Source organism: Athene cunicularia (assembly GCF_003259725.1).
Source record: "Athene cunicularia isolate RWA chromosome Z unlocalized genomic scaffold, athCun1 chrZ_part3, whole genome shotgun sequence".
In the NCBI taxonomy this organism is placed as follows: Eukaryota; Metazoa; Chordata; class Aves; order Strigiformes; family Strigidae; genus Athene; species Athene cunicularia.
Genome location: NW_020799144.1, coordinates 6,876,137 through 6,901,920, shown reverse-complemented (window position 1 = coordinate 6,901,920; position 25,784 = coordinate 6,876,137). Strand labels below are relative to the sequence as shown.

Sequence of the window (25,784 nt, the reverse complement as noted above, 5' to 3'; positions counted from 1 at the left end):
TGTATAAGAGACAGGCTATATAGGCAGTATACATACATATGCATAAATTTTCCCAGAAAAGGCCGGAGTATTCAAACGATTTCCCAGAAATCGTTTACATGCTCTGTAAAATGTGGTCGTTGGGTGTTCTCTGGTGGTCGTTTGATGAAGGCTCTAAGTCTTCCTCGCTGGTAAACTTCTGATCTTTTGCTGGTTTCTGCTGAGCTATGTGCTTCGGGTGGTCAGAACTGGTCTGCTCTCCGTATAATCCTTTTGTCTTCTAGGCAGGCTTTATATCCCTTATCTTCCAAGGACATGCTGTTACTATCAGTTCTCTGCAGCTCGGTGGGCAAAAGGCCCAGAGTCTTAAAGGTACAAATCAGTTATTAACTTTTTCCCCTCACCAACAGTAAAGTTCTGTGCTGAGCTGATGATGTATGCTGGGGTAGGGGGGAGGTCCTCTGGCCCCTTTTGCCAGATGCTGTCTATTGTCTAAAGCAGTGATAAAACAGTTACTGATGGCTGCTCTCTGCCTTCCACCTTTCCACTGCCGTTCCTTAGACTTTCACTGACTTGCCTCTTTTTTCTCTTGTCCCTTTATCTTTTAATTAATTGGAGTGGTAACAGATAATGGCTGTCTTGGATACGCTGGGTGGGCTGGAGCAGACAGTTTGTTGCATGTGTTATGAGCAGGAATTTGTTCAAGGATAAATCTGCTGTTGTAATACAGAAATTCAGGAGGGGGCCTCAGAGGGATTGCTCGTGCTTGAAAGTATGTTTGTAACTTCCCTTTTGAGCACAAAGGGCTGTTCTATTACATTACACTGCAAGGGACAACAGACAACCGGAGTGCTTAACTTTTGTAGAGGTAAGTAATGAGAAATGAGGGAAGCAGTCAATGGACAGTCTTAGTAAATCCTGCATTAACTTTATAATATTAGATACCAGCCTAAGATTTCTTATCTTTTTCCCCTAAAACAAAAAATTGCTTGCTTGGTGTAGTCAAAAGTTTAGGGTTTAATTTAAATGGAGTTTTCTAGAAATTTAAGCATACTGGAGCTTTCAAAAAACCAGAGTTTTCTTTGGAAGCTGTAAAATCAAGCAAATGAAACTTCTCTTTGTGGTGCAGTAACAAGGCGTGTCATAAGAAGCGAAACTGTGCTGCAGTATGTCTCAACATCTTTGATGAGATTTTACCTTTACTGCTGTTGCAGCATGTTCTTGGATTGTATCAACATCTAAGCAAAGGGGAATTAGAAAGGGTACTTGAAAGAAGCTTAAGAATGCCCTCTTAAGGGGGCTGGTCCCGCTGGAGGCTTTGGCTTGGTTTGTCAGCCCAGGCCACCTGTAGTGTCTTGTCTTCCTTCCTATCTGTGGGCTTCTTGCTTATTCTATTTTATAAATTCTTAAAATTCTCGTATTTTTATGCAGTTTCTGAGAGCGGAACGGCAGCTGGCCTGTTTCAGTGCAAACATTGGCTTCCCTTTTCCTTTCCCCGTGTGAACTTGCTCTGCAGGACTGTTGAACCTCTCTTGAAATTACAGACTTGTAACATAGTGCAGCGTGGCAAAGTCTTCTTACCAGATGACTACTCACCTCCAATATTTGACCTTCCAGGGCTTGATAGCATTGCATAAAGCTGCAGCTTTATTGCTTCATAACGCAGCATCATGTTTGCTAAGGTATATACAGTATATTATCTGGTGAAAGTAGGAGTGGTTTACCATTACCTTGTTTTTCACCACAGGAAAAACGTACTCCTGAGAAAGCATCGTGACAGCTAAAACAGAGGGAGGAACAGGTAATTTTTGCTAAGACTTGCAGGCACTTATGATTTGAGGCCATATTCACTTTCAGGTAGTTGGTAATCCTGTAATGCATAGGAAATCCTAAAGTAACCTCTAGATTATGACTCCCTTGGCTGTCTCTGCTGCCAAGAAGTCCTTTTGTTTGGTTGGTTTTTAAAGTATTTAGAAAGTCTTTTATGCTGATGCCTGGCAGATTGCTTTGAAATGCTGCAAGGAGGCTGTGTAAATTGGTTCTGGAGAAAGGGACTATAGGAGATGATGATTTCCTGAACAATGTTGCTGTTGTGGTGATAGGTGTTTTTTCTTCAGCACCAATCTACAAATTAATTATGTCTGAGAGATATACTCAGCTTTTAACGATACCCTTTCCTTCCAATGTAGCTGGAAGCATAGCTGTTCCTGCTTTGGAATGAAAATAAAAGGAAACAAGTACTACAGCCATATCTTCGAATTAATTGTGACTGGCAACATGATGAACTGTTAAGCTAACACCAAATTTGAATTTATTTTAACTGCCAGGCTTCTAAGACAATTTTGTCCTCAAGGTTAGATTTGGGCAAGCCCAGGCTAGGAAACCATACCACAGAATATACAAATGTTAGCTGGGGTTACTTAAGGGAGGTGGACTTTGCTGGTTTGACTTATGCTCCCTTGAGAGCTTTGCTACTCTTCTACTTTAATGTGAAGATTCCCACATTTCACCTGTCACCACCAGCTCCTCAGCCTCCCATCAAACTCTCAATTTTCTCGGACTTGTCTGTCCTCTTTATTCCTGACTTTTTCCAGTTGCTGGCATCTACTATGGGATTCCAGTTTTCACATCTTCCTTCTTCTCTTCTCTCTCATTTTCCCCTGAATTGTGAATGTCCTTCCCCATGCTGATTTTGGGGGTTGAGCTGTGATAATGTGTGTGAATGTGCTTTGCTTGCAGCTCTGCTACAGTTTTCACCAACTGAAATCTGAGGTCTGAACAGAGACTGGATCTTTGCTTTCTTATGTATATTGTTAGTGCACAAAGCTCAGATCCACCAATACATTATTTTTTCCTAGGTGTCTGATTTTATGATAGAGATTAATGTAAAACTTTATTCTTTGATAACTTGATGGGCTAGACCAGAGGACAAGGAGGGTTTGAAGGACATCAGAATAAATGCTGTCTTGGACTTCAATTTCAGTAAAAGCTTTAATGGTTCTTTTGTAAGAATATCAGACAAATGCATCACATTCTTTTATTTCCTGAACTTGATAGAAATTCGTTATTTTTAAGAGTCTTTTTATCACCTTCATGTCATGTTGGATTATTAAAAGGAATGTTAAAAGGTCAGAGGTCAACTTTGTTAGGAACACTGTAGAACCAAATGATTAGTTGTTAGGATAATGGTAGAAACAAATTATTAACCTTGAAACAATCTGCTATTGTATATGCATGACAAAAACCAGGATCCTAGGTAGGATTAATGGGAACTAGAGACAGTGAGCTGCAACGACCTGCCAAATTAAGAGGAGACTAGGTAAGAGGTAATTACATCAGGGGGAGATCACAGCCTCCAAACCCATGGAGCACCGACTCTAATTACACCTGGGACTCAAAAGAAGGTGGCAGAAAGGGCAAACTAGCGTGCTAATTTACATGCTAAGCATAGTAGATATGTTTCAGTGTACTGAATATGTAAAAATTGTGTGTGTAAATAATGGTAGTTTTGGGAACCATGGTGTGCTGTCTTGGAACAGGCACATGTGCATGTGCATCCATATAATAAATATAAATATCTCAACTCTGTGTTAACTGGCTCTTTGCATACTGGGTGATGAACCCCTGCTTTGGGACAACACATGGACTGTTCTTTTTCAACTTTTTATCACAGCTGCCTCTTTGTAGTAATGATTATAATGGACTATGAAACATGCAGAAAACACACAAAAGAAATGTATTATGTAACCCACTGACACGGACAATGAAATAGTTTTACAGCACAGTGGGTACTGCTCTTGGAGCCGAGATGGTGGCTATCACATGCTTAGTCCAGTAACGCTTTTGCTGGACACCACAAATGTTGCATCATTGCTGTTTGTGCTTTAGAGTTCTTTAATATGCTTCAGTAATGCAGGCCTTACCAGTTCTTATGATTTTATATCTAAACATACAAATTAATCTTTGTTTATTGACCTGGAAAGTGATTTGTGAATCCATTCATCAAGCATGTGTCTTTGTTCTCTTTTCTGTTTGTTTGGTTTGGGGCTTTTTGTTTTGCAGCCTATGGAAAACATCCCTAGCCTTGAAGTGGACATAATAATGAGATTTCAGTAGGTGAGAAGTGGTAAGGAGAAAATTTGTCCTGTTCCCAAAGTTAGGCCTATATGTAATCAAAATGGTTCAGTGAAATTAATCTTTCAGTATTGTTTATAGGAGGAATCATTGTTCTGCTGAAAAATCTGTCTATACAAAAAATGGAAATTCTTGACAAGAATGTGAAGATTGGTGTGAATGGGAGATCTGAGTGTGAAAGCACCAGGAGGAACAGTAGAAGAGAGAGAAATGGGCAATACTGATGGCACCTACATTTGCAGATCATCAGGCCTGCAGGACATCTTTGTGCAGCTTCTTAGAGGACCAGATAGGGAAAACAAAAGCCTAAAACAAGGGACAACACATTCCTGTACTCAGACTGAAGAATCAAGCTATTAAGAGTTGATGGTGGGGATGTACAGAACAGGGCTGGAGCCTTGAGGCAGACAGAGAAAAGAGACAATATTGATGACTCACAAAGGTGGGACAGGATGGGAGACAAAACATTTCTGAATCACTTTTGGCTCTCCGGGTACAAATGGCACATCAGCAGATGGCTGCCAACCTAAGCAGTGGCCCTTGTCCCCGGGTCATTCCTGGCTGGAGCACTTGTGTACCTGTGTCTGAACGCAGGACACACTGCTGGGACAAACACCTGTTAGTGCTTGTGGGTATAAGCGAGTGAATGGGATCTGTTTTGAATTACTCTGAACTCACCTTTTGCTCCTGTAAGCCCCTTTGCCGAGTTTGATTGGTGTTGCTGCAGTCCCACAATATCTTGTATTACTGAAAAGTACAGATAGGCACTGTCGATACCAAAGTAGATGCAGCAGTGGATGGCAATGACAGGAGAGTGCCACCTGCATTTTTTTGTTTAAGAAGCAGCATTTGCAGGTCAGGTGGCAATTGCTGCAGGTAAGTTTTCTGTGAGGAATGCTGGTTTTGGCTGCTCACTTTGACAGTGAGTTTGATAATACTTATTTCATTTTTATTTTATGATATAGGCAGTTCCCCAGCATACACTCCTAGTGGAGGAACTCTTCACCTGTGCTGCGTTTCCTTCTCATCAAGGACCCAGGAATATCCCTGGTTCATCATAGAAAGTTGCTGAGTGCTGATGAGTTTGTGGGTCTGGTGGCTTTTGCTTTTATCTAAATATTGGAGACGTTGCCCTGTTCTCCCTAGTCCTTGCTTGTGCATCTTATAAAAGTTTTGTTTATTTTCTCGGGTCTCTGCTCCTAATCAGTACTTTTGTCTTCAGGTGTTTTGTAGGTAAAACATGCCACTACATATCAGTCTCTTTACACTTTCCACCCTTCATATTCTACTTGAATATTTTCTCAAGAAAAATAAAAGCTGAAGACTTCCTGAGTAAGATTTTTTTTCCCATACCACATGCCTCATTGCAACACTGTTGAGGCAAAATGCCAAAGCTTGGTACTGTTTCTTAAGGTGGTTCTGCAATGCACGTTGATCCCAGTGTGCAGACACAGCCATACAAGTGGGTACGGATGACCTTACAGACCTTGCAGCCATCTCTATGTAAATGTCATGGTAGTGTTGTCCCTCAAGTGGGGTCTTTTACCCAGTGTGCAATATGCCAATATACAGGAAAAGTAGAGGTATTTGTGTCCAGTCTTGATTTAAAGTTACAGTGTCTTTTAATTCTGTACAAACTCGAAGGGTGAGGGAGGGCATGTCTGTCTGAAATTGAGTTGGTGGTTGAAGTTTCCCCCTGCCACCTTCATCTTTTCCTCAGTTACCACAGATTTCCCTGACTTCATGCTTCTCAGACAATCATCCAGCCTTTGGCACCTTCTCAGGCACGATGTTCCCCTCTTATCGATCTTTTTAGTGATAACCAGACATGCATTGTTTACACAAAGTTGCAGTAACTCATTCCCTTATATGGTTGACCACAACACTTAAATCAGTATCCCGTCACTGTTCTATTTACAAGTTTAGAATGGGCAGAGTAGAAAATTTCCTAGAGACATCTGTAGTGTTACCTTGTGATGGCATACATATGGAACATTCACTGTGTTAAATGATGGGTTGAACAACAAATTTTATATTTTTAATTAGATATTTTTCCTCAGTGGCAGAATTTTTAACAGTTTTAGGACTGGCCTGGTAAAATGTGATTTGAAGAAACTCCTGTTCTGGAGGATAGTCTTGGTCTCCAGACTGTAGTATTTTGTGGTTTCTAGGACTGTGGGTTTTGTGTATTTAGCTTGGCATATTTCAGAACATCTCTGCAACTGTCTGGGCACTGAATTGGAGTGGTTGTTAAGAATGATCTTAAATCTTAATAGGAGAAAGGTGAATCACATTGGGTGTGCCCTGTGCCAGGATTACTCAGGGTTTACACTTGTTCCTGGGAGAGTGTACTGAGGTTGGTACCTGTTCTGTGGATAAAAGCAAATGTCTTTGCCTGTTAGGAAGTGTGTAACTGAAGAAGTTCAGCTGCCAGCTGAGTCGGATGCAGAAAGTTATTGACTGGCCTTGTCAGTAGAAGACAGTTTTTCACCTGCCTGCTCCAAGAATAAACTTCTCCTTCTTTGCCCTTGTTGATGTGCTTGATACAGGCAGGAAAAAGGGTCTGTGAGGGCAAAGTGAATGCAAGTAATTTGTTTTCACCTTGTATGAAAAATGCTGGTGACTGTGCTACCAGTTCCAAGCCCTGAGCTTGGTGACTGGAGAAGTGTTTTCTCTCAATATACGGGGTGTCATGGAAAGAGGTTTTTTTACCTTTGTATTTCTCACTCGCACTGTGGTTCAAGCTTGTAAAAGTTTAGGTTCCATACTCACCCCATGTAACTGGAGCATAAGAGTGAGTTTAAGTGTTTCCTTCAAGGATTTTTTTTTCCTCCTTAAACTAGTAGATTTTCCCTCTAAACTAGTAGATTTTCCCTCTAAAATTTCTTTTAGAGAGGGAGCTGTACAACTTGCTGGGGTTGACTTCTTACACTAGGGCTTGCTGCCAGCAGGCAAGGAGGTCCCTCAGGTCACAGGAAACTATGGGTTGCTTAGGCAATGAGGGAGCTTTTCAGATGTTTTGTTGATCCGGCAGTATTGCCACAGGATACAAGCAGAGACTATCTTGTGTGAGGGCGTGTTATCAAGGTACTGTTCTGCTTTGTCAAGTCTAAACTAGCCCCCATGAGCAGGCTGGCACCACTGTGCATCTCTTTTTGACAGGCACTTTTTGACTGTGCTGTTCTTTGTGCAGGATGGTGACTGCCAAGGCCTGGGTTCTGAAGAAGCATTTTGAGGGTTTCCCCAAAACCAGTGACTTTGACCAGAAAATGATAGAGCTGCCAAATCTAAAGGATGGTGGTAAGTGAAGGGCTGCCTGGTTTTATTTTTTCTGTAGGTTGTCTGATTGCTGACAAGTGGCTGTGCGTCTGTTGAACTGTTTGTATGTTTCTCTGGCTTGGATTTTTGAAAACGGCTTGGATTTTTTGCACATCTTGTGGCAAGCCATGCACTTAGCAGAGAAGGGCGATTGCTCAAGAACACATATGCTGAGGGGTTTGGTGGGTTTTAAGACATGTTGCCTTCTGATAATACTTAGAAACAGTGGCAGAGCTCTTCTAACTGCAGCAAGCAAGCAGCTGTGGAGTGCATTTCACAGAGTCACAGTGCCTAATCACTCATGGTGCAAAGGCATTCAAATATGTTTACAAATACAGCTTACTGAAGAAAATGGTTGAAGTGATAATGGCCTCGAAACTGACAGCAACAAGGAAAGAGAATTGCTTTAATTTAGAAAGAGAGAAGTGAACTGTGACAAAGAGCAAATGAGTTCACTCTAGTAAAACCCAAACGTGCTTTACTGGTGAAAGGTCTTCATCTACTTTATTTTGCAAAATCCTTTGGAGGATGCTGGAGAAGATGGAGGCCTCTGAAAGTAGGTTTTCATTGGAGTTTTTCATGCTGATAGGGAAGGTATTGAGGATAGTGCCAGCGGAGAACAGAGTGACTCAGGTGCGAGAGAGCATGTAGCAGGGAGGCCTTGGGGCAGGAGTCAACGTGGGCTTTTTCATTTTAAGAAGCAACAAGAAAAGACTTTTGTCTCCATCAGTTTTTTTTGCTAGTGATCTGTTATATTTGACCAGTGTGACAGTAAGAGAGAGTGAATAAAAATGCACAGGTTTTATTCCTATGTTTCTGCTTTGAAAAGGGTAGGGAATAACTTACTATATGCAAGAGCTATTGATAAAAGAATTAACCTGGATTTTTGGCTTCACATGGACCTCTGTACCATGCTGCCTTGAATGTCACCCCACTATTTGTTCTTTACAAAATTTAATCAAGTTCAGAAGGTGCGCCAAAAAAATTGCATTAAAGTACTAGTTATGTTTACAGCTTAAAGGTTTGAAAAGTGATTTCTTCTTACATATACATTTTCATACCATACATACACATTTTCATAGCATGTGTATTTCTATATCATTCAGATACACTTAAAAATTTCATGCCTGTGGGTATTTAAGAACATGGAGTAATTTCTTCCTTCCTATTTTAATCCCTACAGCAAGAAGAAGCATAAATTCATACTAGGGTAACACTTTAAAAGGAATTGGCCTTTATTGTTATGTTACATGGCCTTAAGTATTCTTCCTGCTCACTCTGAGTAATGGGAAAATATTTTTATCTGAATATAGTTCTAGCTTGTACTAGCTAGACCACTGCAGCACTGGCAATGAAAACTATTATTAGGTGGAGATGAACAGCTAAAACTGCTATATGAATGAGAATTTAAATTAAAATTTGTTTAGCAGTGTATTTCACAAGAACTAGTGTCATTAGGGACAGTAAAGTGGATTAAGCTACCTAGAGAAGATAGCATAATGCTTTCTGTTTAAGGCAGAAAAGTAGTTTCTATTTGACCAGTGCCAAGGTTTCTTATCACCCTCTGCTGGTTGAATCATGGGAAAGCATTTATATATTGGTCGAAAGTAAGTTAGTATTTTGTTTAGGGGATATGGCCTCTTGAGCCTTCCATAGAGAGAAAAGGTATCTGAAGAGCTGAAATGAAAACAAGCTAACCTCTTAAAGAGACACAACAGAAAGTGTCTTTTGTAACAGCGATAAGCCAGACAAAGGTAACAAATGTAGTAGGCCTTTCAAGTAGTTTTTCCCTAAAGGATGATGGAATATGGGGTTTCTGAGCTGTCAGGAATTCCTGTTGCTTTTATTGAAAGACTGACTTGTGGAAACTATGCTTTACTGCATTGCTAATGCTCAGGAATTTGCTTTGTCTTTTGTTGCAGAGTTGCTGCTTGAATCAGTGTTTCTCAGTGTTGATCCTTACATGAGGTATATCTTTTTCTTCTTTTCAAATTTTTGTCTGAGATACCTCATTTGATTTCCCACTTAAACCTTAAAAGAACCTGTACAGGGAGCACCCCATGTTGCCAGAGTCCCAGGTGCCTTTGTCTGCTTTTTATAAAATGTGTGTAAATTAAAAGACTCACAATATGGACCTGTGTCAGATTTAGCCAGACATTAGGATAACAATGCTGCAGCCCTAGATTTTTCTTGGATTCTGCTGTTGTTCCCTGTCATGTCTCTTCTGCTGGAAAGCATCAGGTTCAAATGAGACTGCAGCCCTGTTGCAGGAGCTGCTTCATTTGTCTTAGCAACCTTGCTTAAGGATACATAGCTAAGTAGGAAATTGCTGATATGCCCATGTTAATAGGTGATAGTTCAAGCACAGGGAGACTGGGTAGTTTGAAGAGGCCCGGTGGACCCTAGTGTCAGAGGTAGTTCTTTGTAGCCTCTTGTAGTGGTGGACCATGCTGGGAAGATTAATGCTATTGTGTCCCTAGCGCTCTAGCCCAGCATTTGGTCAGGATGGGATGCGCAAATACCTGGCTGTGGAAAACATGCAGTTATGTCATTACAATGACAAGCTTATTGATCTGTTCAACATCACTGCTTATGCTCTTTTTCTGAGTCAGACAGTAGCTACTACTTCATAGTGTATCTGTAATGTCATTGAAATTGTTTATAGTAAGCCACCTCTTCCTGTGTTACAGACCTTACAGTCAAAGGGACATGAAGGAAGGGGACATAATGATAGGCACACAGGTTGCCAGGTAAGTTCTTTGGTTTTTGTTATACAAACACATGGCAGGTCTCAAAGGAATGCACTGACATTTGAGACATCTGCAGCTTGCATTACATGTTCTTGACTTGAGTCTACATACTTCTGCAACTGTACTTTTATCTGTAATTGGTTGGAAGGTGTTTTGCCTCTAAGAACCTCTTTTGCCTTCTTGGCATTTAGGCATTTAGGCCTCTGATACAATTTATGTTATTTCTGCTGATAATGTTTTCAAAGGAAATTTTTACAAGCAGAAGTATGAAGGACCAGCCATTGTACTTGCCGTAAGTGTCAACTTCACATTTTAAAATCTGATGTGCTAGTAATTGCATGCCTGAAACATGCATGCTATCTACTCCAGTTGAGAATACCTCAGCATCACCTGAGATACAGCTCTATCCAAACAGTTATCTAAGCTTAAACCCATACTTTCCTTTGTGGTAATACAGCTACACAGATGTTTCCCTTTGTCAGCTTGTTCCTGCTGTGCTGCCTCTAAGTTGCTGCCCAGGAACATCTGTGGCCTTTGACTCTTGTGTTTTGCTGTAGGAACGCTGAGAACTGGGATAAATTAACAAACAACTCTGCTGAACAGAGGTCAACAGTTTCCAAAATTTCAAAGCTGCTTACCTACCCTTCTCCATGTAGTTTTCCTGTTGGGTTGGGCTAAGAAAGTTGAATTTTCATTTGGCATAGAGACACCACAAGTATGAACTTCTCCCTGTTATTAGATACTGCTTTTTCTTTGGTTTTGTAACCCCAAGAAGTTCCATCTTCAGGATCTTCAACCTATAAATGAGGTACAGGTTATCTGAGAAAGGAACTGCTTGCTGCAGCCTATTTGTGATTTCTTGCTTTTCCACTCTTTAATCCTGGCATCCTTTTTCATGCCTTCTAACTCACAGAAGCCTACTCTGAATTCATATCAGACTGGTACTAGTTAAAAAAAAAAATTGGCATCTGTTTGGGAACATTGTGGCTGGGCTTAGTCTAGAATCATCTTGCCCAGTATACACTTGATGATGAGAGATAGTAGACACTTTAGGGAAGGCATCAGAAGGTTACAGCATCAGCAGGTATGGGCTAGATGTCTTGATGTGAACAATTTCTTTTCTCCTGCATCACAGTGCAACAGGAATAAAGGAGAGAAGAGGCAGTAATGATTTATCTCTGACAGTTTTTTTTTTTAAACAGAATTGTAGAAAGCAAGAATCCTGCTTTCACAGTGGGGGCCTTTGTTGTAGCTAGAAGTGGCTGGAGAACTCATTTCATCTCTGATGGGAAAGACCTCCAACACCTTCCTCCCAATTGGCCGGAATCACTCCCCAAATCTCTGGCTCTTGGGACTGTTGGCATGCCAGGGTGAGTTTCAAGATGCAAAGGCAACTATCACCTGGACTTTGCTGTGCAGAATATTTCTGCTTGTCTATGACCCTTTTCCCTCATCTTGTTCTACTAGCATGTTGTCTGTTCATTCTGTTAAAAAAATGTGTGCTTCTGGATACCCTTACCCTGTAGAAGGTCTGAAGCCTGTCTCATCCCCTAGAGCAGAGGAGATTTCCCTTGGAGACTATGGTTCTTCTCCTTGAGGAGGTGTAATAAGGTAGGAAGAAGATCCAGGAGGGGCTGGAAAGACTACAGTTCAGTCTGAATTAACCTCAGTGGAAAACTCAAACTTCACTGGCACCTGGACTAGTCTGCTTTTGCTGGTTGGGCTCTTCTGCTATTACCGTATTTCCAGAATTGCCCCCAGAATGCCAAAAGACAGCTGTGTCCCATCCCACCTGTGAAGAGAGGGGAGTAACTGAGATTTGCAAATCCCCTTGGTGTGGATTAAGGTGAGATAACACTCAAGGTCCGTACATAAACATCAGCTTTAATGAGAACATAGAGACCAAATAATCTGTAAATGCTGGCATTCTCACAGTTGTTTCTACCAGAGCTGTGCAGCTTTATGTGAAAGCAAGGTAGGCCTTTAACACTTTAACAACTTGAAAGAGAAAAGAGAAAGAGAGAGAGCTGGAAAAATAATCAGTCCTGGATCCAGCACTTGATCTGCCAATGGGGTGGGTTTGGTGCAGGGAGAGAGTCCCTGCCAGACTTGTACGTGTCACTGTTTATTGGCTCCAGTTCCTGGACTTCTGGAAAACTCATCCCAGTTCCAGGAGTGGTTGAGAGACCAGTGAAATCAAGAGAAGTGACAGCAGGCCCCTCCCTATGACTCACTTCTGGGGGCACTGCCTGGGCTCACAGTACAGCCACTTGGGGCTTGTCTCTTACAAGCTGTCATACCATGCAGCAAAACAGAGGTCCTTTAAATTGCATTGCAGCAAATAGTGCTGCTGTGCTTTAGAATCCTTATTGACTACTGCAGTCTCTGTCATCTTCCCACGTATCTTTTTTCTTTCTCTCTACTTTGTATAGGAGATCAGGACTTGGTCAGTCCTGTTGACATGGAAGGCTTTCAAAATTATTGTAACATTGTGTGTGATGTAGAACTTCCAGATTTCAGGCAAGATGCACGTTTTTCCAGACAGCTGCTAGATGGATTCAGTTCAGCCTTTCAGTTCAGACCAAGTGGGAAGCTCTAAGCTTAATTTAGACATTAGAAGAAAAGTTTGTGGGGATTCTGGGCCAGTCAATCACATTGCTTCAGGAGGCTTGCAGAGCCCAATGTCATTCATTATTTATATGATCAGTGGCACATGCTTGAGCTAAACTTCAGTGGTTGCTACAGATTACTGTTTACTCAGTAGCCATAGGTGTGCACAGTAGTCCTCAGGAGTAGTGTGCCCATCAGTTCAAAAAGGCTTTGCCACCATTTTTTCTTTTTCTGACAGCTTTGATTTGTGATGAGTATCATTTAATCTTTGCTTCAATCTGGTAGATACCAGCTGACTACTGACCTCTGTCTATCTTGGATTTACTCTCTCCTCCAGTGTGTAACTGAATTGTCACCTTGCTGAGTTCTCTCTGTGCTTCTCCTTCTGACGAGTAAGCACAAAGAAAGCTGTTTTCACCTCAGGTAGACTTCTGCCTTTTGTATTTCATAAAGAATGAGGAAAACTGAATCTTGTTCTGATTGTGAAGATATTTTGGTTCAGTGTGGCCAAGTCACATCTCTGTCTGGTGTCTTTTATTCCTCACTGAGCATTCTTTCTTTTTCTTCACAGCCTCACTGCATATTTTGGTCTTCTGGAGGTCTGCAAGATGAAGCCAGGAGAGACAGTGCTGGTTAATGCTGCAGCTGGTGCTGTGGGCTCTGTGGTGGGGCAGCTCGCTAAAATCGGGGTGAGTGGCTTGAAATGCTTATACTTGCTTCTCAGAAGGCTCACCTGGGAGATAGGGAAACAAGTCCATGAATGATCAGGAGGGCAAGTGTGCCTGAAGGCATGCCTGCAGTAAGGTCCTGTGATGGGACAAACTCCTGATGATGTGGCAAAGCTAGCTGAATGTCTCCTACAGCTCAGGAACTCGTATGGTGACGACAACCTGACTTTAAGGGTGAGCCCTCCACCTAGCACTCTGTGTCAGCCTGTGTTGTGAGGGATGTTTAGAAATGTTTTTCTCCTTTCCTTGCAGGGTTGCAAAGTGGTTGGCTGTGCTGGCTCAGATGACAAGGTTGCCTATCTGAAAAAAATAGGCTTTGATGAAGCCTTTAATTACAAGACTGTTACATCTCTGGATGAAGCATTGCGTAAAGCCTCTCCTGATGGCTATGACTGTTTCTTTGACAATGTGAGTTCAGAGGGAGGGCCTTGCCTTGAGCAGACTGTCATTTTCCTTAAACCATAGCAGGAACTGAATATTGTATACATCTAATTGAAGACTACACCAGGATTTGGATACTGAGTTCCACCTAACTGAGCAATGGTGTCCATAACAGCTTACTGCTTTCTTGTTCCCTTCCCACACCTCTGCAGCTGACTTGGGCAGTAACAGAGAAAACAAAGACTAAAAGGCAAAGCTGGACTGTTGGTGGTGTCTGTGAATGAAGGGAGAGAAGCTTATCTTCACTCTCTGGAAAGTATGGCATATTTTGGGGATGTGAAGGTCACAGTGAACACTTAACTGATGCTGAACTGAGAGAGATTCAGTCCGTTCCTTGCCACCTTGGACCACAGGCACTTCTCTGCTGTTGCTGGAAGGGGAGTGAGTATGTATGGCCCCATGTTACGTGTGCCAGGTGGATACACCAGTACCTGTAACAACAAACAGTTGCAAGGCCCACTTGTAAAATTGCTGGAGCAGCCTATTAGAGGGTTTCTGACCTCTCCCAAGTACAGCTGGAGTTAACAGAGGCTGTGGGCTGTTCTTGATACACTGTTTGAATGACCATCTTGTATTGGGGGCTAAGATAGTTTAACAGTATGGATGCAGTCAAACCACATCAGTTTGCATTCAAACCATAACACAAGCACTGGCTTTTTTAATTTCCTGGAATAGCTGATGTATGCATTATACCTGTATACCATTCCCTTCCCTCTCACTTTCAACTTTTGTGCAGAGCTCTCCCCAGTGGTAAATTTTCTCACAGCTTTTCTCCGTTAAAAGCTTCTGAACACAGCATGTCCACATATGAGAGAAGAGAATCATTAAGTCAAAACTTGATATCACCATGATGTGAATAGTCAATAGCACAGAGCTATGTTGGGGAAAAACAGAGGTGGTGCTTCTTAGTGTCCTCAGACATGTCCCATAGGAAGAGGGCTCTCATGCTTCCAAACCAAGCTCTGAAGCAGATTTGGCATTAAAAATTATTCCCCGTGCTCATAACTAGTTTTTAGAAGAGTGAGATTGAGTCCTCATAGGTATTGACTAAATATAAGTGTTTCTGCAGCTACTGAGTCTTTGGAGTGGTGGAACTCAGCTCTTCATGCCCTGATGGAACCTGTTGGTGCAACAATGCAAGGTTGGCAGTTTTTGGCAGTCAGTCCCAAACACTGGATTGTCTCTAATGCTGCACATGCTCTGGTTCTTATAGGTGGGTGGAGAATTTGCCAGTATTGCTATCAACCAGATGAAGAAATTTGGAAGGATTGCAGTCTGTGGAGCTATCTCTCAGTACAATGTCTCTATGCCTCAGAAAGGTGAGAGCCTGCTTTCTTGTGTCTAAACTTATTTCCGGTCTGGTGATGGCAGAGAGAAAGACATAATGGGTGTCTCTTGAGATTTTATTGTTTGTTTCTGTATGCCATTTGAGTGTATGTATGTGTACATTTGGGTAGCTAACCACTCTGGGACAGTGGGAGTGTGACCACACTCCTTGTGTGTACAGGCACTCATCCTCCTTTGTGCACACTCATATTGGATGGAGAACATCAGCTGAGTAGAAATGAGGGAGAGACTAAATTACTTAAAGCAGGACTCCCCAGGGCTCTAAGCAGATAGAGATCAGTAGAAGGCAGGTGTGATGACATGATGCTATTTACACAGTACATACTTTTAGATGAGAGATTTCTCTTGGGTTTTTAGATGAGGCAGCTTGGGGGGGGGTTTGTTATTTTTTTCCATAAGGTTTCAGCAACTGGTGAAACTTTTGGGAGATGATGAGGCTGAGATGAATAATCACTTTAAATAGCATTAAATTTTCCAAATTTGCCTTCTAGAAGAAATAGGAGGTCTGAATTCTCTTTGACAACTGATTGGCTTTGAACTCCTAGGTCACTTTAAAAATGGGACAGGCTTTTGAGAGAGGGGAGACTATCACACATTATGATTGATGGAACTGTTTTTTAGTGTGCATAACTTATTTGAGATTTAGGAAGTACATGAGTTTGGCAGGCTATCAAACAAGCTGTCAAAACAGGATTCAGCTCAAGCTTCTCAGATGAAGCTGAGGTCACTTCTGAATGAAACTGTTTTCAGAAGTGCTGCGTGTTTAGCCCCACAACTTTACGCATAAGACTTTTGTTTCCCTGGGTGGCAAACTGAGCATGAATTCTTAGGTCTTCTGTCCTGGAAATCCTGTTTGGAAAAAACAGCAGTTGCTTCTGGCTGGAACAAAGTAATTCAGTGGTCTTTACTGTCTAAAAGCTCTCTTTACAGCTTGGGTCTTATTTTAAATGAAGTTGACATTGCAGGTGGTTTGTTGGTTCCTTTCTGTTGCAGGGCCTTACCTGCAGGTTCCAATGATCTTCCAAGAACTTCAAATGAAAGGGTTTATCGTGACTCGCTGGAATAACCGTTGGGAGGAAGGTCTGAAGGCACTGCTAAAATGGGTCATGGAGGTAAGGAAGGAAGGGGTAATTTTCTGTAAGGGGTACTCACACCACAGCTTCCCCCTTTGCAAGGGGTCTCTTGTCATAGCTGTTGAGGTGAGGTCCCAATGTGATACTTTTCTTCCACCTAACTTGATCTTTGAGCCTCTTGGAGACACTCAAATTGAGCATGCGTGATCCCTTCTGCTTTGTTGAGACATTCGATATTAGCTTGTGGACTTAGATGTATTTCAGTATACGTGGAGGCTTTGAAAAAAGATGCTTCCTGGAGCAATTCAAAATATGTCTCTGGCAATGAAGAGTTTCATATGTAGAGTAATCCTCTATTTCTCATTCAGAAGTCTCCCTTCATTTGTATTATAAGCAAGGATTTCCACTGTAGTGTTGTGCTGAAATTACTGGCAAGAATGAACAAGCACTAAAGTCCAAGAGGCTCTAGCTTTTACAAATATGAGGATTTGGGATGGTGTCCTGGTTTCAGCCAGGATAGAGTTAGCTTTTCTTGGGCTGAGCTAGAGGGCCAGCCCAGATCGGTCATTGGAGTATTCCATATCATGTGATGTCATGCTCAGTATATAAAGGAGGTGGGGATGTCTCATTTCCACTTCTGGGTCTGCACAGCAGCATCTTTGGGGTGGTCAGGATTGCTGCTGGGAGCGGGCTCCATACCAGTCAGTGAGCAACTGTTATTGCGTATTACCCACTGGGACTTACTAGTGTTACTTTTGTTTTGTTACTATTACTAGATTTTTCTTTTATTCAGCCTACAAATTAATTTTTTTTTGTCCCTCCCCTGTTTCACTGGGGAATGGGGGAAGTGAACAACTGGCCACATGGTGATTGGCTACCAGCCGAGTTCAAACCATGACAGATGGCTCAGCCAGTTCCATACTTCTCTATGGGCAGAGACAGGCCTGGCTTTGGGGAAATAATCCCCTACCTGTTCATTGTTTAGGGACTAAATAGCCCTAAATCTGTCTTGGTGTGGTTTTACAGCAGTAACTTTTGCTCCCTGTTACGACTTCGAGTAGAAGGTGTTGCAACAAAATCAGATCCTCACACAGCATACCTAGTTTTGCAGTTACCCTGGTGTGTACCAGCTTGCATGTTTCAGATGAAACATACAAGCTGGAGAAAATATGGATGCAGTTTAGTCTCCCAAAGAGGAAAAAAGTAGGCAGCTGGTGAATGAACACTCATCTATTTCCTTTCTTACTTTTGATAGGGAAAAGTGAAGTGCCATGAACATGTCACTGAAGGATTTGAGAACATGCCAACAGCTTTCATTGGAATGTTAAAGGGAGAAAATATTGGAAAAGCTATTGTAAAAGCCTGAGGGTCACATATTCCTGGGCAACAACTTCTGTTAATAACAGGGCTAATAAGTGTAAGCATATGTTAATTGCTTTGCTCTTAAAGAACTTGAGAGTTGCTACACAAAAAAGTGCTTTAAAACTGCTGAACTTCATGAGAACTGTAACAGATCTAATAGTATCTTTAACCTTTCTACAAGTTGGCTTGTAGAAAAGAAAAGCAATTCCAAAAGCTCTGCCAGCTGATGGCACATCTGATGACTAATGTTTACCCATTGATTTTGCCCAGAACTTGGCAAGAAGGATTTTTTTAACCATTAAGGAGTAAAGAGTAGGCTTACAATACCTGGGGGTTCCCAACTGGATGGCTTTTTTTTTTTAAATTTCATCAGGAAATTTAGATATCAGTTATTCTGAGATATGAAAATCAAAAATAAATCTGTTAATGGATACTTTGATAGTTTTGTTTGTGGAATGCCCTCCACTTGTGGTTAACACAGAGTGGCTAAAATATTGCAAGCACTTATCCTAGCAGATCTCACAGTGCAGGTGATATGGATACTTACTTCCTTGAGTAATTCAGCCATTGGTGTCCAAGCCTAAAGTTGACCTTGTTGTGGTGTTTACCCTGGCTCTCCTGGAAGATCACATTGGTGTCCAGGACCCACATGCTGCCAAGTGAAGGAGACAAACAGATTAACAATAAATATCTTAAATATATTGAAAAAAGACAGAAAAAACTTGTAACTATGGGATACAGACACGTATTGAAGGTGATGGTGATCCACCCTCAACTATGGAGGAGTGTTAATTTTTAGGTCTTATTACTGATCTGTGAAGAGGAATCCTAAGTAGCCTTAGTGTCTTTGCAGTGTCAGGATTAGATGTTCTGTCTGTCAACAAGAGACCACTTAAGATGTAGATCAATCAATACTTGAGTGGACTGAACAAAACACATGTCCTGAAATACAGGTTGACTGGCCACTGGGGAAATAATGCATCTTAGCACAAGTTGGGCAGACAATCTGGTTACTTCACTGGATTTTCTGACAAAAACAAATTGCCAGTTTGGGTTAGCTCTAGTGCTGTGGTTTTTAACTGGCCTCTGAGAAAGATTTGTGAGTTAATACCACTGTGCAGCATGAAAAATGGTAAACCAGAAAATGGAGTTTGTTGTCAGCTGGCTTCAAATCCACTGTGTAGAGGTCTGCCATTGTTTGGCAGCTTTTTATTGAGAAATTTTTAAGAGCTTGCAAGTCCTAAAATACTGAATTGTTTTAAATCCAATTAATTCATGATCTAAAAACCTGAATTGTTTTAAGCCCAGTAAATTAATGATTTGTTTCAAGTAAAGCTGCAATTTGGGAATGAACTAAAAATAGCCACAGGGAGTTCCTATCCTTGATCAGAGTTGCAGAAAAATTTGTCAGAATAATCCTGGCTCATCTTCATTTCTCATCAAATGCTGACATGTACATTCTCCTCACTGTCTGTGTATGGATTTTATGCTTCATGAATTGCAGCTGACTATGCAGGCTGTTTTGCCCCTAAAACACAATTTTTTCTTTTAAAACCAAAACATCACCAAACCTCTGAACTTCACTGGGGAACATTGGTATTTCCTCCTGAAAATCCAAGCTTTCTGTTACACAACAGGAACACTGCCAGCACACAACTAATGATGATACTATCTCTCGTTGCCTGGCACTGTCTTGTTGCCAGGTCTTGTGGTGGTTCCTCACTGTAAGCTTGGTTGTCCTCAAAGTTCTAAAGCATACAGATATCTGAATTTTTCCATAATGTTTTGATGAAAATAAAGCCAGAGTATTAAAACCAGATTTTTTTTTTCATTGACAGTCCTGGGACTGTCAGTGGCATAAGGTAGGCTGAAGGTCACAAAAACTGTATTTCTCCTATCTAGTGACACAAACTAACCCTAAGACTACATCAGTATCATGAAGTTGAACAAGGTGTCAATGCCCAGCAGAGAACAAGAGTACAGTGACATGTTGCTGGGACAGGCCCTTTCTGTCAATACATGACATGCTTTTAGGCAGAGCACTGTTAGTGCTGTGACAGTCCAGCCTGGCCTCCAGTCAGTTGCACAAGGCCTGAGCAGCAAATGATGGCTGCCATCACCCTTTCTCTAACATTATCACTCTGCAGCTGAGCTTAAAGGCTTTCTGGGAAAGGGTGAGCTCTTGGTGGTCCCACTGTCTGTCAGAAGGTGTGCAAAGGGTTGCCTGGGGTTAAGTCCTCCCTTGGCACCGCAGCAGTATTCCATTGCTTGTGACTGCAAAGGTGAAAGCGGTGTCAGCTCAGCCCAAGATGTAGTGCTTACTCCTCAAGGGCCCTGCAGTCATCTCTGGGCTTTTTGTGCTGCTTTTCTCCAGTCCACATGGCCATGTCTGTGCCACTAAGTTACACTTAGCAAGTAGGCTTGACAGTGGGATTTCTGAGGCCATTTAGGATCCCAATTCATTAAGGATGTATGAGAGCAGGAAGAAGAGTTTATTTAATGATCTTAAAACAGCTGCAGACTCCATCATCTGTTGGCAAAATAGCTCTTCATCTCTCTCTCTCTCTCTCTCTATATATATATATATCATGTGTAGAGTAGTGTTTTAACCACTTAATGCCATATGCTTGCCTGTGCAGAATGATTCAGTCTCCAGATTAGAGGTGTTCCAGTGTAATAAATATTGCAACGTTTGCACCCTGTTCCTAAGCAAATTTGGGCTGGTGGCAATAACCTGCCTGAGCTCAGGACACAGTGGGGCTCAGCCTTGAGGAGTTCACTTTGGCCTGCCATACCAAGGGTAGCCTCAGGAAGCCCTAGGAGTTGCTGCAAAGAGCTGTGGGTTGCTGAAATGAGGAGTAATTCCTGGAGTGCACTGCTGCCTGCTGAGCTTCTCTCATGGTCCTCCAGGGTGGGTGCCCACAGGAGGGATCAGGACAACACAGCCCAACCACAGCATCCACTCTCACATGAGCCCTGTTCCCCAGCTGAATCAAATCCAGCATCAAGCCCCACAGCATCTCTGATGCAGCCTGTATTGAAGCAAGACATACTTCAGATTCTTTGCTCTTACCTTGATCCCATGACCCCTTACTGTAGCTGTTCATCTCACACCCCCACTCAGCTAGACAGCACCAGTTCCAAACACATCACTTAGCCTGCTGCTGGCCATTACCTACAGTGCAGGGAGATGCCTCCTGTCCCTATCCTCAGCCCCTCATCACTAGCTGAACATGGAATCTGCTTCCTAGTAAGCTGAAAGCCTTGGAGGCCATCCTGCTAAGTGGCATAAAAACTGACCATTGCATTTCCCTTAACAGGCTTCACAGTTCCATGGACTGTGCATGGTGCCAGCCCTTGTTCTTCCCTCAGACTCCTCTCTGAGGAGCTACAGACAGACACAAAGATTGTTTCCCTGAGGAAATGTCATGGACTGACTCAAGTGGAGGGGGTGATGACACAAGTGTGGTCTAAAGCTTTTCCTCTGCAGATAGTTGGACCTGATGCCTGCTTTCTCCACCTCCCTAGAGTGTGTTCACACCAGTGTCACATCCATCCCAGGTACTCCTGTTCCTGGGGGCCAGGTAGATGGTGCTGCCTGAATAGTAGGAACTCATTCCACATGAATTCTCTAGCCCAGTATCACCCTAGTGCTGTCTGAGAAAAACACAAGGCACTCCCAGAGTCCGTGTATGTATAAATGTATATATAAACACAGAGGGTCACTGCCACCTTGTGGCGATTTGCATCTGTCACAAATTTGTCTTCACCAGCTGCAGGCAGAGAGAAGGCTTCACACAGCTCCCATGCATTTTTCACCTTTTCTATCTACCAGCCTGAACTATATCTCAGCTTTTCCTCTCCAGAGGAAGAAAGATTGCATTTAATGTGTTTATGCTTCCCCAGCATCTCCACAAGATGAAATCAAGTTCCTCAGACTCATCTGGTTGATTCTTGCCAGATCTGTAGGCATCTCCAAACAGGTATGCTTCTCACCTGTGTGAAACCTCCATTGGAAGTAAGGATGCCATAGTGTGGTTTCAACCACCATTTAGCTAAACTGAGTACAGCACCCACTGCCTCCCCAGAGGTCCTTATCAGAGTCTTCTTCCTGCCATAGTTCTGACCTTGGTCTTCTGACGAAGACCTACAGGTAAATATTTCAGCAGCTGGTATGAAGTTGGTATAGTTATTGCTTCAGATGCAGAGCAGAGACTCCATGCCCTGGCCAGGCCCCTGCTAAGCCTGGTGCCCTTTCAGTCCTGCAATACTTCTTGTCAGTGTATTAGGTTGCACATGAAGGTTTTGGTGGTGGGAGAAGAGGGCTGGAGTGACTTCTGTGAGGAAAGACCAGAAGCTGCCACCACAGACAGAGTCGGTGACAGTCATTTTCAAGAGGGACCTGCTCCTGGCCAAAGCTGAGACCTCTGTGATGATGTATTTGTGGAAGGGTAAAAAGGACAAGAGCAGCAGAGAAAAAACAAGTGAGAAAAAACACCCTGCAAGCACCAAGATCAGTAAAGGAGGGCGAGGAGGTGCTCCAGGAGGCAGAGCAGGATTCCCCCGCAGCCCGCGGCGCAGGCCATTGTGAGGCAGCTGTGCCCTGCGCCCAGGGAGGTCCATGGGGGAGCAGATCTCCACCTGCAGCCCGGGGAGGAGCCCACCCTGGAGCAGGGGGATGTGCCCGAAAGAAGCAGCAGCCCACGGAGAGCCCACAGTGGAACTGGCTCTTGGCAGAACTTCCAGGGTGTGGAGGAGCCATGCTGGAGCAGGTTTGGTGGCAGGACCTGTGTCCCATGGGGGATCCACACTGGAACAGTCTGTTCCCAGAGGACTGTACCCCACAGGCCACACACTGGAGCAGGGCAAGACTGTGAGGAGGAAGAAGCAGCAGCAGCCAACATTATGAACTGACCTCAACCTCCATTTATCTGTACTGCGCAGGGGTGAGGAGATGCAAGAGCCAGGAGTGAAATTGAGCCTGGGAAGGAGGGAGAGGCAGGGGAAGGTGTTTATAGATTTGTTCCTATTTTATTAACCTACTCTGTTTAATTGCAATGCATATTTCCCCAAGCACAAGTCTGCTTTGCCTGTGACTAATTGCTGAGTCATCTCCCTGCCCTTATCTCAAGCCACAAGCTTTTCTGTCATTTTCTCTCCCTGTCCTGCTGAGGAGGGGGTGATAAGAGGGGCTTGTTGGGCACCTGACAGCTAGCCAAGGTTAACCCACATGTCAGTCTCTCCCACCACTCACCAAGGGTGAGAGACCTGCACTACAGAGTTAGTCTAGCAAGGATTTCACCAGCACATGCCTCAAACCAATTTCTTGGGTGGCTAAACACTACATGTCAAAAAGCACAGCACAGAGGAACTACTATGCCATAGTTTGTTGCCATTGGTAAGAAGTTGGGGTTTGTCCTTGCTAGATCCAGCTAGTTTTGATGAATAAGAAAGAAAGAATTTAGACATTAGAACAATTACAAATACACTTACTGGAATCATTCAAGGGGGAAATCCAAGTCTAACTTCATTCAGGTCAAGTAAAGAATGAAAAGCAGATGGTTAACTGGCACTGAAGTCAGCATTACTGCTGCAAGAGAAGATGTGGAAGAGATGCATGGGTCGTTAAGAGAATTCTTCCCCAAGTATGACAGCAGTTTCAGACCACATGGATGGAGTTAAGGAGTGTCACTATTTCACTGCAATCTAATCACACACAGTTCCCTTGTTCACTCAGTCACCCCTTGGCTCTCCCTTTCATGATAGCTAGTCCTCTCTCATTACAGCAAGTTATTCCAGCCATGTGTTCCAATTGCTGTGCTCAAGGAAGTACTTCTCTTCCTTTTAGCCAGCCCACTAAGAAAGCAAGCTATGTAACAGGCCTGTAGACAAAAGCATCTTGCTCTGCTGGTTTAACAGCAGGGCACAGATCCCAGACACTCCACAGCCAAATGAAACAGACTGCAGTCATTACCTGAGGGGAGAACTTCTTCCTGAAGCCCTTAGTCCCAGAAGCAGCCTTCATACGTTGTTACTTCTCTGCCATGTACATCATGTTTCTTCCAAGCATTCATCAACTGGCCATCAACCACTTCCCTCTCTAAAGGCATCTTTTCAGATTCCTGGATCAAAGCAGTTAGTTCTGTTCATCTAAACAGCAGATCACAAAACTCTGAAAAAGTGACTGCTGCATTACTGCCTGACATACGGCAATACTGGTCTCACTCTTTCATATGAAAAGTGAGCAAGCAATGAAATGCACCCACTGAGCTATCCAGGTTATTACTTAATACCCACATGGCAGGGCATATGGCCCAAGTTTTTAAGCAAGGCTACTTTATACCCATTCCATTTAGGGCAAAATATTCATTTGCTGTATCTAGGCTTTGTTAAAGGCTGAAACCCCATGTTCTTGCCTGTTGGAAGACTTGGTCCTGTTCCTGTCCTGAACTGGGGTTCTTTCCTCCCAGCAGCAGCACTGTTGTTGTAGAAACCGAGACTCCTTACATCTCAGCTAGGTATAGCCATTAGGCTTTGCCATCCATCACCTGTAATGACAAGGACCAACTTCAAAACACTAATTCTGGTGTAACTACACATTTGAACAGAACATGCTTGCTGGTTCCTTTGAAGGGGAAGTTTACCTAATGCACAGATCTTCACTGCATATTCCTCAAAGAACCAAGCCTTAAAGAACACCTCCTTTCAAGTAAGGCTATGTAAGTTATTTCATCATGCTGTGCCTACATACCAGTTCTCAGAACAAGATCAGCACAGAAAGCAGACAACTCACTGCACTTGTAAGAACTGTTTTACACCCCCAGTTTCAGCACAAGAGTCATTCCAGCCTTTCTGATCTCTCCAAATCCTACCTTGAATTTCCAGTCACCTTGATCTTTCAAGGCTACTGCAGAGTGGCATCTTAAGCAAGTAGACAAAGCATTGTCAAACTCAACACATGAGAAACATTTCCCATTAACTGCACCTTCTCCCTGCTGTAATAGGTAACAACCTGGTCTGGCCTCACCTTGGCAGAAATACTGTGTTGCAGCACATCTTAGTAGCTTCCTTATCTCTTAAGGATAAAACTGGATGTTATGGGTTCCTACTGAACTTCACCAGGACTTTTCACCAGGGAATTTTTTTTAAATCTTTCTTGCTCCTAGCTACTGCCCAGGGGGAATAAGTAGGCCACCCAGGAACTGTTTTTAAAAGCAATGCTTGTTTACAGATGGTGAATTCTTGCTCCATACAACTTATTATTCTCTCACCAGACATCTGTCCATGGCATCACTTGGGGCAGTGGTTTCCCACTTAACCTGTGTGAAGCCTTTTAAACGCCCAGCTGCACTCCTCTTAGTCAAATATCCAGAGCTGCACAGAGAACATTTTGCATGTCCTTGTCATTGCATAATCACAACCAAAAGCTTGCATCCAAGATCCTTGATGGCTCATCCTCAAATAAAGGGTGGTCACTGCTTAGACTAGAAAAAACTTGTTTCAAATAAGAAACATATGCAGCAAGCTGTTGAGGCCCCAGTCCTGAAGAGTCAGGAAATTCATACATGCTTGTGAAATGAGCATAGGGCTGAGTCAGTCACACATTGAGCTCCCTACCACAAAGACAAGATGCTCACTCATTCCACATTGTTTGCATATGTATCAGGAAGTATTGCTTTTTCATCAGTGATGTTCAATGAGCAGCACTGCTCACCTATCTCTAACCACAGCATTAGGTATAGCTGCTAGCTACAGCCCTGCCTATTTCCTGAATTCTTATCCAGGACAACCCCAAGCCAGCAAGAAAGCCACTTCGATAGGGTGGAAAACACAGAGCAGTTCTCTGTGGTAACACTGGGAAGAGTTGTTGAATGATATAGAGGCTGGCAGGTCAGCATTACTCTAGACAACCTAATGCAGGTTTGGAGGACTGCATAGTCCAGTTTACTGTCCAACATGTTCTAAGAATACAATAGTGCAAAGATAGATAACAATACACAAATCTAAATTATTTGGGGCTTAAGACACTTAGTTTTAAATCT

The 25,784-nt window shown here is 42.8% G+C and overlaps 1 protein-coding gene and 1 long non-coding RNA gene across 5 annotated transcripts; one reads left to right on the top strand and one right to left on the bottom strand.

Moving 5' to 3' along the window:
* The first annotated feature begins 137 nt into the window (after positions 1-137).
* PTGR1 (prostaglandin reductase 1) lies at positions 138-18,100 on the top strand. 4 transcript variants are annotated; one of them, XM_026866529.1, is made up of 11 exons: positions 139-847; positions 1,727-1,780; positions 7,307-7,413; positions 9,354-9,399; positions 10,122-10,181; positions 11,384-11,551; positions 13,363-13,480; positions 13,772-13,927; positions 15,174-15,279; positions 16,301-16,419; positions 17,636-18,100. In XM_026866529.1, exons 3-11 carry the CDS (start codon positions 7,308-7,310, stop codon positions 17,744-17,746), a joined length of 990 nt encoding a protein of 329 aa, XP_026722330.1. In that variant the 5' UTR covers positions 139-847; positions 1,727-1,780; position 7,307; the 3' UTR covers positions 17,747-18,100. The 4 variants fall into 4 exon arrangements, with proteins under 4 accessions (XP_026722333.1, XP_026722331.1, XP_026722330.1 ...); XM_026866532.1 differs by lacking the exon at positions 1,727-1,780 and having other exon boundaries at positions 138-847; XM_026866530.1 differs by lacking the exon at positions 1,727-1,780 and having other exon boundaries at positions 138-847; positions 7,276-7,413.
* LOC113490230 lies at positions 12,049-23,892 on the bottom strand. The gene is made up of 4 exons (XR_003400174.1): positions 23,717-23,892; positions 23,236-23,332; positions 18,290-18,394; positions 12,049-13,524 (listed from the first exon to the last, which is right to left on the bottom strand). It is a non-coding gene; the product is annotated as an uncharacterized LOC113490230 (long non-coding RNA).
* Between the last annotated feature and the right edge of the window lie 1,892 nt (positions 23,893-25,784).

Bases quoted from the DNA above. Each gene is read 5' to 3' on its own strand.
- PTGR1 (XM_026866528.1), top strand. From the start codon at position 1,564: ATGACTACTCACCTCCAATATTTGACCTTCCAGGGCTTGATAGCATTG. The intron at 10,182-11,383 runs GTAAGTTCTTTG...TTTTTTAAACAG, and splicing joins ATAGGCACACAGGTTGCCAG to AATTGTAGAAAGCAAGAATC. The intron at 13,928-15,173 runs GTGAGTTCAGAG...TGGTTCTTATAG, and splicing joins ATGACTGTTTCTTTGACAAT to GTGGGTGGAGAATTTGCCAG.